General features: G+C 49.2%; 1 protein-coding gene across 1 annotated transcript; it reads right to left on the bottom strand.

Moving 5' to 3' along the window:
* Window positions 1–3,386: 3,386 nt before the first annotated feature.
* LAMTOR1 (late endosomal/lysosomal adaptor, MAPK and MTOR activator 1) lies at window positions 3,387–10,577 on the bottom strand. Its single transcript, XM_044285077.1, has 5 exons — window positions 10,444–10,577; window positions 7,859–8,007; window positions 7,680–7,757; window positions 5,966–6,092; window positions 3,387–4,193 (listed from the first exon to the last, which is right to left on the bottom strand). Exons 1-5 carry the CDS (start codon window positions 10,483–10,485, stop codon window positions 4,101–4,103), a joined length of 489 nt encoding a protein of 162 aa, XP_044141012.1. The 5' UTR covers window positions 10,486–10,577; the 3' UTR covers window positions 3,387–4,100.
* Between the last annotated feature and the right edge of the window lie 2,619 nt (window positions 10,578–13,196).

A 13,196-nucleotide genomic window follows, 5' to 3' on the forward strand; every position in this document is an offset into this window, starting at 1 on the left:
GCTGAATACAACTGTAACAAACCCTCAGCCGTGAGCACGAGTAGATCAGACGATATTTTGTGTAAACGATTGTTTCTATTCACAGACAGCAAGCAGAGATCTAAAAACAGGGAAAGAATTTAAACATTCATAGGTAAATTTATTACGGCTAGTGTTTCAGTCTTTAAATGGGTTGTCCAGGATTTTTACTACTGAGGCCTTTTCCTTGGGACAGGCCATGAGCATACGATCGGCAGGGCTCCGACACCCCGCACCCCCGCCGATCGGCACAGGAACTACACAGCTCCCTCCGCCGTGTAGTGGACAATGCTGGTTACTGCAGCGTTGCTCCCATCCACTTCACAAACCAATCCCCCTTCCATTACACAATGGACCGAGCTGTGTATGTCCAGCTGCGGGGCTAGTGCGGGGGTGCTGGGCGTCGGACCCCCCACCCACCAGGTACTGATGGCCTTTCCTGTGGATAATTCCTCCCAGTATATCTGTATGATCCGGAGCAGCCCCCGCAGTCCAGACTCCAGCATTTCACCAAATACATTTAGGCATGATGTGGGTTAATAAATCTCATATTATTTTGGTGGTATTTGCAGATATCCCATTGGTTATGGACCAGCCAGCATTCACAGGGTTAACAGAGACCGTTGTAAGACACAGGAAGGGGTTTTTGTGGCTTCTGAAATCACGTGACACCAGCTGTTCCGATTGCAGAAGGGAACATGGGCGACACTTTACAGGCGATGCGTCCCGCGTGGCCTCACCGTAAGGTCTGCGCGGTACGCCGAGAAGGGTGCTCCCAAAAATGTTTCAGACATTGGCTTTTTTACATTTATTTTTTTAGCAAGGGCATCGCATTACAGCAACAGCTTATCCCGTATGCACAGGGCAGGAGATGGGTGTCTGATGGGTGGGCTGGGGCCCCATCTCTGGCCGTATAGGTGAATGGAGCGGCGGACACACAGACAGGCCCCCACTTATTTCCACATAGGAACGTATGTACCCTCCTCCCCGTAATGTCACTTCCTCTGTAGACCAGTATGTGACACATTGTGCTGGGGGAAATGACATTAAAGATACAAAACAGAGAAAAGTATGTGTCGCCCGGGGTGACGACGAGGCGCTGGGTGCTCCGTCCTGCTCTCACAGAGGACATTCCCCCCAGCTCTTCTCCCTTGTTCTCGTCCGTCATTACAATTAAACCAAGAAATCTCCGCGTCCCAGGAGCTCAGCCGACCCCTCGCTGTCCTGTGTCTCCGCAGCAGACGCCTCCCCCCTCTGTGCAGGCGGCTTAGCACATAAACCACCAGGAAATCCTGAGCTTGTACCCCCTCCTCAGACAGGGTTAAATGGCCCTCAGGACGTCCGTCAGAGCACAGAGGGATGGGAGGAGAAAGTAGTCAAGAAAACGGGGTAAAACGGCTTTGAGGAAATTCGCTTCCCCAAAGACCATGCTGGCGGGGGGGCGGGAATCACTCCTCCTCGCCTCCTGCGCCATCTTTCCCCATGGCTGTAGACACAGAATGGTTCATTTTAACCAAAGCCATTTACACGATCTGTGCTGACTTCAAATGATAAAAACCTTCCTGCAAGGATTAAAACTTATCAGGATATTAGCTTGCTGTCAGTGAATGAAAGCCTTTTAGTTCACCCTCTGATCTAGACAATGCTGTGTGAGCTATAGGACCTGGACAGCAGACTGCCCATGCTATCCGCAGCTGCTGTGTCTAGCCAGAGAGCATGGCCAAGTCTGCAACTGTGGACAGCGATCCAGCCCGTGCTGGGGGCACCAGCTGTCCATATCCCCCCCCGGATGGCAAATCTGCATGCAGGTGAACTACCGCCGGGGCCTGGCCGCCAAGATGGAACGGGTGTGCAGCACTGCCGGGAGGAGAAGCAGCCGCCGGGGGTTCTGGTTTTCCCAAACAATAACTTGCTGGAAATAGTTCTAAAAACACTTTCAGGGGGCGGCTCCACGATGACATTTGTCACACGATAGAAGGGTATAAAAGGTTGCGTGAAATTTTTTGTGCGACAGTCATATCGCAAGGCGACGCCATACACCAGGGATGCAAAACTACAACTCCCAGCATGCCCAGACTGTTTGCAACCATCAGCCTACAGCAGGGCATGGTGGGAATTGTAGTGTTACAACAGCTGGAGGGCCGCAGGTTGGCCATCCCTGCCATAGGCTATCCTTACAAAAAATGTAGTGCGACAAATCTCATTGTGTAGCCCTGGCCTTACTGTTGCGCCTTATTTAAACCGGCCTAGATTAATCTCCACTGCTCGGCAGACAACAGGTCTAGCTTGGGGCAGGTTTACCGCCTCTCAAGTGTTCATTCACTGACAACAAGCAGGGAACTTGAAAACGGCAAGAAACCAAAGCACAGGACAAACATGACATTTCCATGAGAGTGTCTCCAATCTTAGTCACTGAAGGGGTGTAAGATTTAGGTCAGGTTCACACATCAGTTGTTTTATGCTGGAGCCGGACCCAACCTGTGACCTCCAGTTCCCCTAAAGAGTTAACGGTTTCGTGTAGGGGGCCTCACTCGGCCATGCCTCCATTAAAGGGGTTGAAACTGGACAGCGTATACGATCGGCCTGCAGTATAGAATAGATCATTGATTATCTGACCGATCCCGAGCTGTTTACTCGCATGTTGGCGACGCAGCCAATCACTGGCCTCTTCAGTGCACTGCTGAGGCCATCGATTGGCTGCACAAGTCACATGTCACCGCCGGAGGAGCAGCGCGGGGGCTGTCAGGTAAGGCCTGTTTCACACTGCCGACAGCAGAACATCTTGTCGGAGCTTTCTGGATCCGGCTTTGCCAGATGTTACCAGAATGTCAGCCGGGCCCCATTGACTACAAGGGGGTCTGGCAGAGATCCGTTCGCTACCCGGCAAATATGGCAGCATTTGGCCGGACAGTGCAGAGGTTTTTGTTCGGCTGAACCCCAGCATATTGACGGGTAGCGGGCGGGTCTCCGACTGGAACCCATTATAGTCAATGGGATACTGGTAACATCTGGCAACGCCGGATCCAGAGCTCGGGCAGGCTGACGAAACCGGCCTAAGTAATGATCTGATCTGTTTATTGTCCTGAAACCAGACAACCCCTCCAAGAGGAACCCAGCTTTTCCAAAACCCCAAACGGCAGCTCCACCGATCCGTACACAAATACATTCCCAATGGCTGCGACTAGGAAGAATACGTATATATTCTAGCGCTGGAACGGGCGCCGCCTCCGATTCTGTACTGAGGGGGGATAATCACAGCAAACATTCAAGACTCCGGGAAAGCTGGGTTCTCGAGAACTGATCGGGTCAAGATGGACGCTGCCGTATGAGGTCTCTGGAGGAAAAAACAACAATCGGCAGACGAGGCGTCATCGAGGAATACATTTAATCTACAGAGTCGGGAAGTAAAAAAGGTTAAAGAAAGTGGGGGCCGAACGCAAATTACTTCCGATTAGAGACAATTATGTCTGAGGGACACAAAGTGCCGGCTTCCATCCAGTCTACTCAGCCGTTAACCGTGTGTTAGCCACGCCCCCGGTGAGCTGGGATCACGCATCACATGAGCACGGTTTTTTACTTACAGGTATTGGCTACTATGTCAAATATCGGCCTAACCAGCAATATGGCGGCCATAAGTGCTTGTACTTTCAAGGACTCGCAGGTCCACACAATGGAAATGACCCTGGATCGATGTGTCCAAGGAGAAGCATGGGATCATGGGAAACGATCTACGGTCACAGACGGGTCACATAGGACGACTACCCAGAATGCCCAGGCTCCGGTATGAGCGGCAACCCCTTAATGGTGTGAACCTGTCCTGATGTGAATAGACCGATGACACGCCGCCGCCGCGTAATTTACACATCAATCCATTACCTCCACTGAAATCAGCCGTGGCAGAGTAAAAAGGAAAGGGTTAATTAGACCCCAACACCCCGCTGCGTTCCATCGGCGGGATTCCTCACAGACCAGTGCAAGAGGCGAGACGGGCGTCCCAGAGACAACGTAGCGAGAGTCAGTGCGAGTGTATAGTGGGGGAGGGGTGAGAAGATGGGAGGGGGGGGCAGAATGGGGACAGGCTGCTATGGAATCCCAAACTGTACAACGAGATCCTCCTTGGCGTCCACGCGGATCTGAGAAAGTGCACTGAAGGCGTAAGCTGCGATCTTTGAAACCTGAAACAGGAGAGGAAAGGCGATTAACCATTACATCACCGAATGGGAAGACAGGGGGAGAGCGGGGTACAAGGGCCGCCATTACTGTGACTCCCTAGGGACCTACATGGGACCCGTGGTAACTTATCAGCGTCATTTCCTATAGAAATATATTGTGTATAATGCAGGTAAGAGTCCGGGTTATACCCCACACACGGATATCGCACCCGCGTCTGAAAGCTCCAGTCCTTGTAATCCTCATGTCATGTTCTGCAGCCGAATGTCTCCCCATGTTAACCCCTTTTTTTGTAGTTTCATTCTCCCCCCCCCCCCCCCCCCCCCCATCTTCCTTCAGCCATAACATTTTTCTATTCGCATAGGTGAACGAGGGCTTATTTTTTTGTGGGACACGTTGTACTTTCTAAAGCCACCATTCATTATGGCATACAATGTAGTGGAATTGGGAAAAATTCCTCCACCGTCTTTCGGGTTTTGTTCCCACGGCGTTTCGTTTGCGACAAAACTGACCCATGCAGTTCATTCTCTGGGTCAGTACGATTACAGCGATACCCCATATGTGTAGGTTTTATATGTTTAAATAGTGTCAAAATAAATGTAAACTTTGAAAAAAAAAAAAAAATTTTACATCACCATATTCTGACCCCCATAGCTGTTTAGGGGCTCACTTTTTGCAGGAGAATCTGTCATTTTTATTGATACCTTTTTGGAGCGTTTGTGACTTTTTGATCACATTTTTTTGTGTAAGAGAAGCAATGAAAAAATGGAAAATCAGCCATTTTTACACTTTTTTCCGTTACGCCTTTCGCAGTATTTGAAAAAGTTTTAAATATTTTGATAGTTTGGGCGTTTTCGGTCGCGGTGATTCCCATGAGGTTTATATTTATTGTTGTTTAAGTATTTATTTTTAATATATGGAATGGGGGGGCGATTTAAACTTTATATATTTTCATATATTTAACCTTTTTTGTAACCATTTTGAAGCTCATTTAGGAGTCTACAAATTCTGTTTTATTATTTTTCATTTTGTACAATCAGGGATTTTTAAACTAACTATTAGGCCTCATGCACACGACTGTTGTGTGTTTTGCAGTCCGCAAATTGCGGATCTGCAAAACACGAATAGCGTCCGTGTGCGTTCCGCGATTTGCGGAACAGCATGGACAGCCATTGATCTAACCTAGTCAGCGAGGCCGATAGCATTCAGAACAACTCCCGACAGCCCCATTGGCCGCAGGGGGTGTCGGTAGGACGTTTTAGCGAATTTAGATGCGGTGATCTCACTTGATCACTGCATCTTAGGAAAGCCTTTAATTACCGCGATCAGCATTATTAGCCGCAGGCGCCATGTTCACACATCGTTCTAGCGCACTCAATGTACGGCGCTGGTAGCGAAGCGGTTAAAGTTTTTTTCTTATTGTCAGTGAATGTGAACACAACCCATTTACATCCAGAGGCAGAGAACCAATCAGGAGCCAATACTTCTCACAGCTGAGGGTTTGATACAATTGTAACACATCAGCAGCACACATCCCTCTTGTCCTGATGGTTTGTTACAATGTATCACTTACAGAGGACTGTCTACACTGGAACAAACCCTCAGCTGTGAGATGTATAACCTGAAGATGGAACCGATGCCTGTTCCTATCCACTGACAGCAAGCAGGGATATAGAAGGCACAAAGTAAGTAAAGTTGCAGAGCTTCTCCTTAGGTAAACATGACACAAAAGGTGGACTCGGTCCCACAGGTTTGAAGCACCGGTACTAGCACTTACCTGCTGTATGTCTGCATAAGGGACCGGGTCGCTGGCGAGTATTTGGTGTGGCTGGGCAGTGAGCGAGGGCAGAGGGGGCACCTTCCTCCACAGCGTCAGGTTACTGCTGAGTTTCACTAGTTTTGTGCTGAAGAAACAGAAGATGAAAAACGTCAGAAGAACAGAATCCAGGACCGATAAAAGTAAGGAGGAAAACAACCGCCAAACCCCTGAGGACTGACACACATGCTCAGTTTCATCCTTCAACCGCCCCCCTGAGCTGTGATAGGGAGCGCTGAGACACGCCCCCCTGAGCTGCGATAGGGAGCGCTGAGACACGCCCCCTGCTGAGCTGCGATAGGGAGCGCTGAGACACGCCCCCTGCTGAACTGCGATAAGGAGCGCTCAGACACGCCCCCCCGAGCTGCGATGGGGAGCGCTCAGACACGCCCCCCCCTGAGCTGCAGCAAAAAGGACACTCTCCCCGAGCTCCAGCTTGACATAAATCCAGCAGAGCAATGAATGGGGAGATCTCTGGACCCATGTGAGGTACCGGGCTGGTTCTAGGTTTGTTACAAAGAGGTCGTCCTGTCCTATATGAGGTCTGATTTTTTTTACAATAATCATGGGATAATCCCTTTAACCCTGGCACTGATGGCAGGGACTGAGAAGAGCCCGCGCAGGCCGCGATGATTTAAAGCTCCGGATCAATGCGGGAGACCACCACTGATTGTAGTCGGACAGCTCCAATCCTGGCCATTTAACTCTTTAGATGCCACAATTAATAGAGAGCGTGGCAGCTGGGCAGTTAAGTAATTGGCCCCCGGGGATTGCAACTGCGAGGTGCTAATGTACCGCCATGACTGTATGTCTATTAGACTGTGCCACACTCTCTAATAGACAGCCTGTCACTGTTCCAGACAAGGGACTGTACACCAGTGCATTATAAAAGTGATGTCCGCAAGTGGGAAGAAAAATAAAAAAAAAAACTACTTAAAAAGGTTAATAAAGTTGATTAAACAAAATAAAAATAAAACCATTTTTCTATTAAACAAACAGTGTTTTTATTTTGTAAAGGCCCTAACAGCACAGATATCTGCGTACAATAAATATACTGTTATATAAACCACCCCATGAACAAAAAAACACAAAACATAGTGGAATTGTTTTTCTCCTATCCCCTTAAAAATAAATCACTAGTTATGCCACACGGTGAACACTGTAAATACAAAGTGCAAAAAAAAAAAAAACTATGACAGAACTGCCTTTTCCACCCATTATTTTTTTTTATGGTTAATCAATGTTATATGTAGCACAATAAAAAAAGAAAATAATACAATTCGCCACCACGATGACGAGCTCTAATATGGCTACATCAACAAATAAAGGGAAAGAAGCCATCGCTAGAAAAAAAAGTATTTGAGAAAAATTTAATTGTCCTTAAATTGAATATATTCAAGATATTTTTAATTTTTGGCAAAATCGCCAACTTACTGTGCCCACTCACTGTCACCTTACCGCAGCACAGACCCCAGACGTATGGGAAAAATGAGATTACCCCATGTCCCCATCATGGCGGGTATTACAGCTCCTATCATCCAACAACTCCCCAAGTCTATCGCTATGAGGTCTGCTATGTACAGGCACCTGGAGCAGTATGTTTACAGCCATGGCTCTGCACCCGGTCACCCCCCTCTGGACCCCACATAGCACAGGTTGTCCTCCCCTCGCTTACCTATACTGTCTCGCCCGGTCCATACATTCGTGCTGCTCCATCCCCTGGGACTCTACGGCTGACACATCAATGATGTTCCTGTGCACAGGAAGAGAAGGGTTAGTGACAAGAGCATCAACCATGCTCTGCCCCCTGCAGGAGGAAGGCAGTACTGCAGGACGCCCCCGCCACGCACTTACTGTGCTGTCCTCGCCAGGATCCGTGACAGCAGGGCCTGCTCATCTGTCCGAGCAGACTGGTTATTTGTAGAGTTGGGTTCCGATCCATTTGGTGTCCTGTTGGGAAGGGTCTCATTGGGGGGTAACAAGTGTTGTCTCTCTCCCTGTTCCTGGAGGGAAAATGAGACAGAATATATTTGTTCTGGTAAAGGGGGGGGGGGGGGGTCTTAAGCTTGTAGCCCCTAAAATCTAACAGTTAAGTTATGTTCGAGGGGAACCCATCTGACGATCTTGTGGCAGAGCAAACTAAAAGGGTCATCCTTATGCAGCGCAGGTGCAGCACAAATCAGACAGTGAAATCCGCACTCCACAGGGGGGTGGCGGAGGAATCACAGGACCCCCATTCTGAAGGTAGCTGTGTCTCCCGTCCCACGACTCCGCCAAGAGAAGGATAGCACAAGAGCAGTCAGACTCTGTTCACACCGCGGTGTGAATGATCTCAGGACTCTCGGCCTCTAGTGTAAGGGCTCGTTCACACGACCGCGTGAAGCCCGTGCTGTGGACCGAAAATTGCAGTCTGCAATGCGCGGGCACCTTCCGTGGGGCAGGCGCATGGGGATCGCGGACCCATTCGCTTGAATGGGTCCGCAATCCTTCCGTTCCGCAAAAAGATATAACTTGCTCTATCTTTTTGCGGTGCAGAGGCCCGGAACCCCAGGAAGCACTCTGTAGTGCTTCTGTAGTGTTAGGTACCTCCGCATTTGCGGACCCTTTGAAATGAATGGGTCCACATCCGTGATGCGGAATGGCCACAGAACAGTGCCCGTGTATTGCGGATCCGCAATACGGCAACGGGCAGCACACGTAGGCTGCGACATGTCCTACGGCATCGCCTGCACAGCAGCCAGCGAGAGCGCGCCCTTCCCATCCTCCTCAGCACAACCAGTTTTTGCCTCTCCGTGTTCAGGCAGCCATAACTTTTTTAGTTTTTTTTCACGGACATGGCTGTGTAAGGCCTAGTTTTATGCGGGAGATTATATTTTTTTGTTCTGTTTGAAGGTACATATAAAATACTTTGCAATTTATATAATTTTTTTTGCATTGCACATATAAAAAAGTTGTCCCCTCTAATGGCCACAGACCGCCGCAATCAAAGGCCTAACAGGAGGGATTGGAGATGCCTCTGATCCGGGCTGTGGAGGAAAAGGCTGCGCTGAGACCCGGAGCTGTTAGTAATGTCTCACAGAGAGGGGGGGGGTCACTAAGGGGTTAAACTCGAGACTGAAATGTCATCTTCCTTATTTTGCTCTGTGTATTATAAAGGGAGTCCGTCAGCAGTTCTGACTAGAGATGAGCTAATATTTTGAAATTCGTTCACGCTTCGTTCAGTGGTAAAAGCAGAATTGCGTTATGGATTCTGTTACCCCGGAGCATAACGCAATTCTATTCTATGCCTTTAGAGGCATTCCGTTATAGTCCGTGGTAACTGAATCTATCACGCAATTCTGCTTTTACCACCAAACAAAGCGTGGACGAATTTCATAACATGAAATACGCTCATCTCCAGTTCTGACCATGCTAAACTGCTGACAGCACTGGGACCGGGAGTAGTGTGAATATGCAGTTTTTTTTTCTGCTGGGTTCTGCTCCTGCAGGTGCCCGGGAGGCGGAGCTTCAGTGATATGCTCTCTGCATTGAGCTGTCTCACAGCCCCTCCCCCCTGGAGAGTGCACATTATAATGCAGCTCCGCCTCCTTCGCACTTGCAGAACCCAGCAGAATAAAACCTCATATTAACACTCCTCCTGATAATCTAAATATCCACAAAAGGAATCTGTATGCTGCTCTCCCGAGCCCCTACCTGTCTGGCGCTGTCAGCATGGTCAGTACTACTAACAGGTTCCCTTTATCCAAGGAAGAGAATCATACAGACCCCAGTAGCCCCCTTGCCGCCCCTCTTCCTGGCTCTGCACACACTGAGGCTTTTCCCTTCGCCTTGTGCGTCTCTGCCCAGCGACGTAGGACGCGACATCAGCGGCTCGGCCAGAGTGACGTGTCAGCACCGGGTATTTTACGTCTGGTGATGTCACTGCGGTCCCCTGAGCCCGGCTGTATAGTCAGCCACTGCTGCGCGGCTCCAGACCGCCGTGAACCCAGCGCCGGTCCACGACCGGCACCAGAACCGGGGAAGCTCCAGTGACGTAACCGCCCATATGTGGTAAATGTCCATATAAGGTCACCGCCCATATATGGTCAGGTCAGCGGAGCTCCCTGTGTACGCCTCTGATACCGGATCTCGCCGTACAGAAGCGATCCGCTCTCCGCACCGTTACTGCGGTATAGACTGACAGGTACAGGTCACAGGGCGCCAACAACACGCTAACCGTACACCATGACCGGCATTAATCTGTGTGGCCCCCAATAGGGCCCTCCAAGTCACATGACATCCTGAGCTGCCCTCCCCCTATATACACACACACTGCAACCTCCTAACTTCTGACAGGACTCTGCAGGCAGTGAACACCCAGAACTGGGTCCGGTCCGGCCCACCCGGTACCAGCAGGCCGCAGCCCCCTCCCCCGGCGGTGACCGGACTCCCGCCCTCACCCCCTTGCCGCTGTCCGACTCCCCGCTGTAGCAGCAGCCCATGTCCGCTCGGGGCAGCTCGGTTACGACCAACAACTCTTCTCAATCACATGACCGCAGGAAGTCGCGGCGGCTGACAGCACTTCCGCTTCCGGGCTGCGTACGTCATGTGACCGGTCGCCATAGAGACCAGAACCAATCGGCGCGGAGGACGCCGGGAACGCTGTTACGGTTAACCCTTGCAGCAGAGGGATACAGGATGATGTCTGAACACTGGAAGGGGAGGGGTTTACCTGTAGCGACCAATCACATCATTGCTTTCATTTTCTGACCTGTACTGGGTAATGAGACGTGGGCGCTGATTGGTTGCTATGGGAAACGGTGACTTTTTATGTTTTATGATAAAATATACACCAGGCGGTATAATGGCGCATTACACGGACGTTAATTGTCGTATAGTAAATAGGGGATCAGTCCGAGGGGTGTTCGTCAGATAATTACAGTATATATTGTGCACTTGTCAAGATTTGAATAATGCACAATTTTTTGTTCGATGTACAACAGGGGTGTGGCTTATTGGGAAAGGGGCGTGGTTAAAGATGCCAAAAATGTAGCTGCAAACGCACCAACCGGCAACGTGTCTGCGTCTGCCCCCATTCATCGTCCAGCCCGAGCCCCTGGGATAAATTTGGCGCATATTTTGGAACTGGCAGAAAATCTGTCACTTTTTACAGAAGCGGGAAAAGTGGATGAGACTTAAAACTCATCTGCGAAATCCGTGTGGAAATCCGTCACTCGCAAGTGGCGAGGACGGCGCAGAAACACCCGTAATGACTTAAGCCAAAACCAAGCAAAGCGCTCGTCGTAAATGACCCCCAGTAAAAGTCATCCGATTCTGCAGACTTCACCCTTCTAATATATGGTGTGAAGAAAGCTGTAGATGTAGTGTAAGGCAGTGGAGGAGACATTTACATGAAGCGATCTCCTCCACGGTATGGGGAGCCGTGATCACTAACGCCATCGCTCGGCCCCATACTGACTCTATGTTTGCCGGCAGCACAGTGTGATTAGACGATCTGCCGCCGGCACTGCTGAACAATTCTGAATCCGTTTGCTCGTTTACCAGGTAATCGGCGGCTGTATTAGTGCTCTCTCACATGAGCGGATGCCGGATGCGTGAAAGAGCCAAGCCCCGCTCCGGACGGCAGAGACGCGGAGCAGTCACATGACTGATAACGCTCCGTGCCTCTCTGTGATCTTTTTACTACAAAATCACAGTGACAACTTTATCTCACAGAGAAGCACGGAGCGTTATCAGTCATGTGACTGCTCCGCGTCTCTGCTGTCCGTAGCGGGGCTTGACTCTCTTTCACGCAGCAGATTACCCCCACGGCATCCGCTCATGTGAGAGAGCACTAACACCGCCAGATCATCGCTAATGAGCCCTACTATGAATGCTTTTTAGCGATAATCTGCCCGACAGTCGGCTGGTGTAATACAGGCCTAAGGTTACATCTCCGGATATAAGGATCAGCCCCTGTCTGTGATGTTTGCGGCCATGGTGTCCTGTGTGATACTGTCTGCTGAGCTGTGTATCTAATCCTATGTGATACTGTCTGCTGAGCTGTGTATCTAATCCTATCATGTGTGATACTGTCTGCTGAGCTGTGTATCTAATCCTATCCTGTGTGATACTGACTGCTGAGCTGTGTATCTAATCCTATCCTGTGTGATACTGACTGCTGAGCAGTGTATCTAATCCTATCCTGTGTGATACTGTCTGCTGAGCTGTGTATCTAATCCTATCCTGTGTGATACTGTCTGCTGAGCTGTGTATCTAATCCTGTGTGATACTGTCTGCTGAGCTGTGTATCTAATCCTATCCTGTGTGATACTGTCTGCTAAACTGGGTATCTAATCCTATCCTGTGTGATACTGCCTGCTGAGCTGTGTATCTAATCCTATGTGATACTGTCTGCTGAGCTGTGTATCTAATCCTATCCTGTGTGATACTGCCTGCTGAGCTGTGTATCTAATCCTCTCCTGTGTGATACTGTCTGCTGAGCCGTGTATCTAATCCTATCCTGTGTGATACTGTCTGCTGAGCCGTGTATCTAATCCTATCCTGTGTGATACTGTCTGCTGAGCTGTGTATCTAATCCTATCCTGTGTGATACTGTCTGCTAAACTGGGTATCTAATCCTATCCTGTGATACTGTCTGCTGAGCCGTGTATCTAATCCTATCTAAATTAAAAACAAAGGACGGAAGGTATGTAGAAGAGAATAAAGGGCTAGCCGACTGCCTTAATGAATACTTCTGTTCAGTTTTTACAAAAGAAAAAGAAGGAGAAGGACCTCCACTAGAAAGGATGACTAATAAATCGTTTGATGCATGTGTCTTTACAGAGGAAGATGTTCTAAGTTTGCTGTCTAAAGTGAAGACAAGTCACAGGGGCCTGATGAGATACACCCAAAATTATTAAAAGAGCTTAGTGGTGAGCTGGCAAAACCGTTAACAGATTTATTTAACCAATCATTAGTAACAGGAGTCGTCCCGGAAGATTGGAAATTAGCAAATGTCGTGCCCATTCACAAGAAAGGTAGTAGGGAGGAATCGAGCAACTATAGACCAGTGAGTCTGACATCAATAGTGGGGAAATTAATGGAAACCCTATTAAAGGATAGGATTGTGGAACATCTAAAATCCCATGGATTGCAAGATGAAAAACAGCATGGGTTTACTTCAGGGAGATCATGTCAAACAAATCTTATA

Source organism: Bufo gargarizans, chromosome 3, assembly GCF_014858855.1.
Source record: "Bufo gargarizans isolate SCDJY-AF-19 chromosome 3, ASM1485885v1, whole genome shotgun sequence".
NCBI lineage: Eukaryota > Metazoa > Chordata > Amphibia > Anura > Bufonidae > Bufo > Bufo gargarizans.

Excerpts from the sequence above, each read along its gene's own strand:
- LAMTOR1 (XM_044285077.1), bottom strand. The coding sequence starts at position 10,485 with ATGGGCTGCTGCTACAGCGGGGAGTCGGACAGCGGCAAGGGG. Across the intron at positions 8,008-10,443 it reads AGTCGGACAGCGGCAAGGGG|GAACAGGGAGAGAGACAACA; the intron begins GTGAGGGCGGGA and ends TTTTCCCTCCAG. Across the intron at positions 6,093-7,679 it reads GACCGGGCGAGACAGTATAG|CACAAAACTAGTGAAACTCA; the intron begins GTAAGCGAGGGG and ends CTGTTTCTTCAG.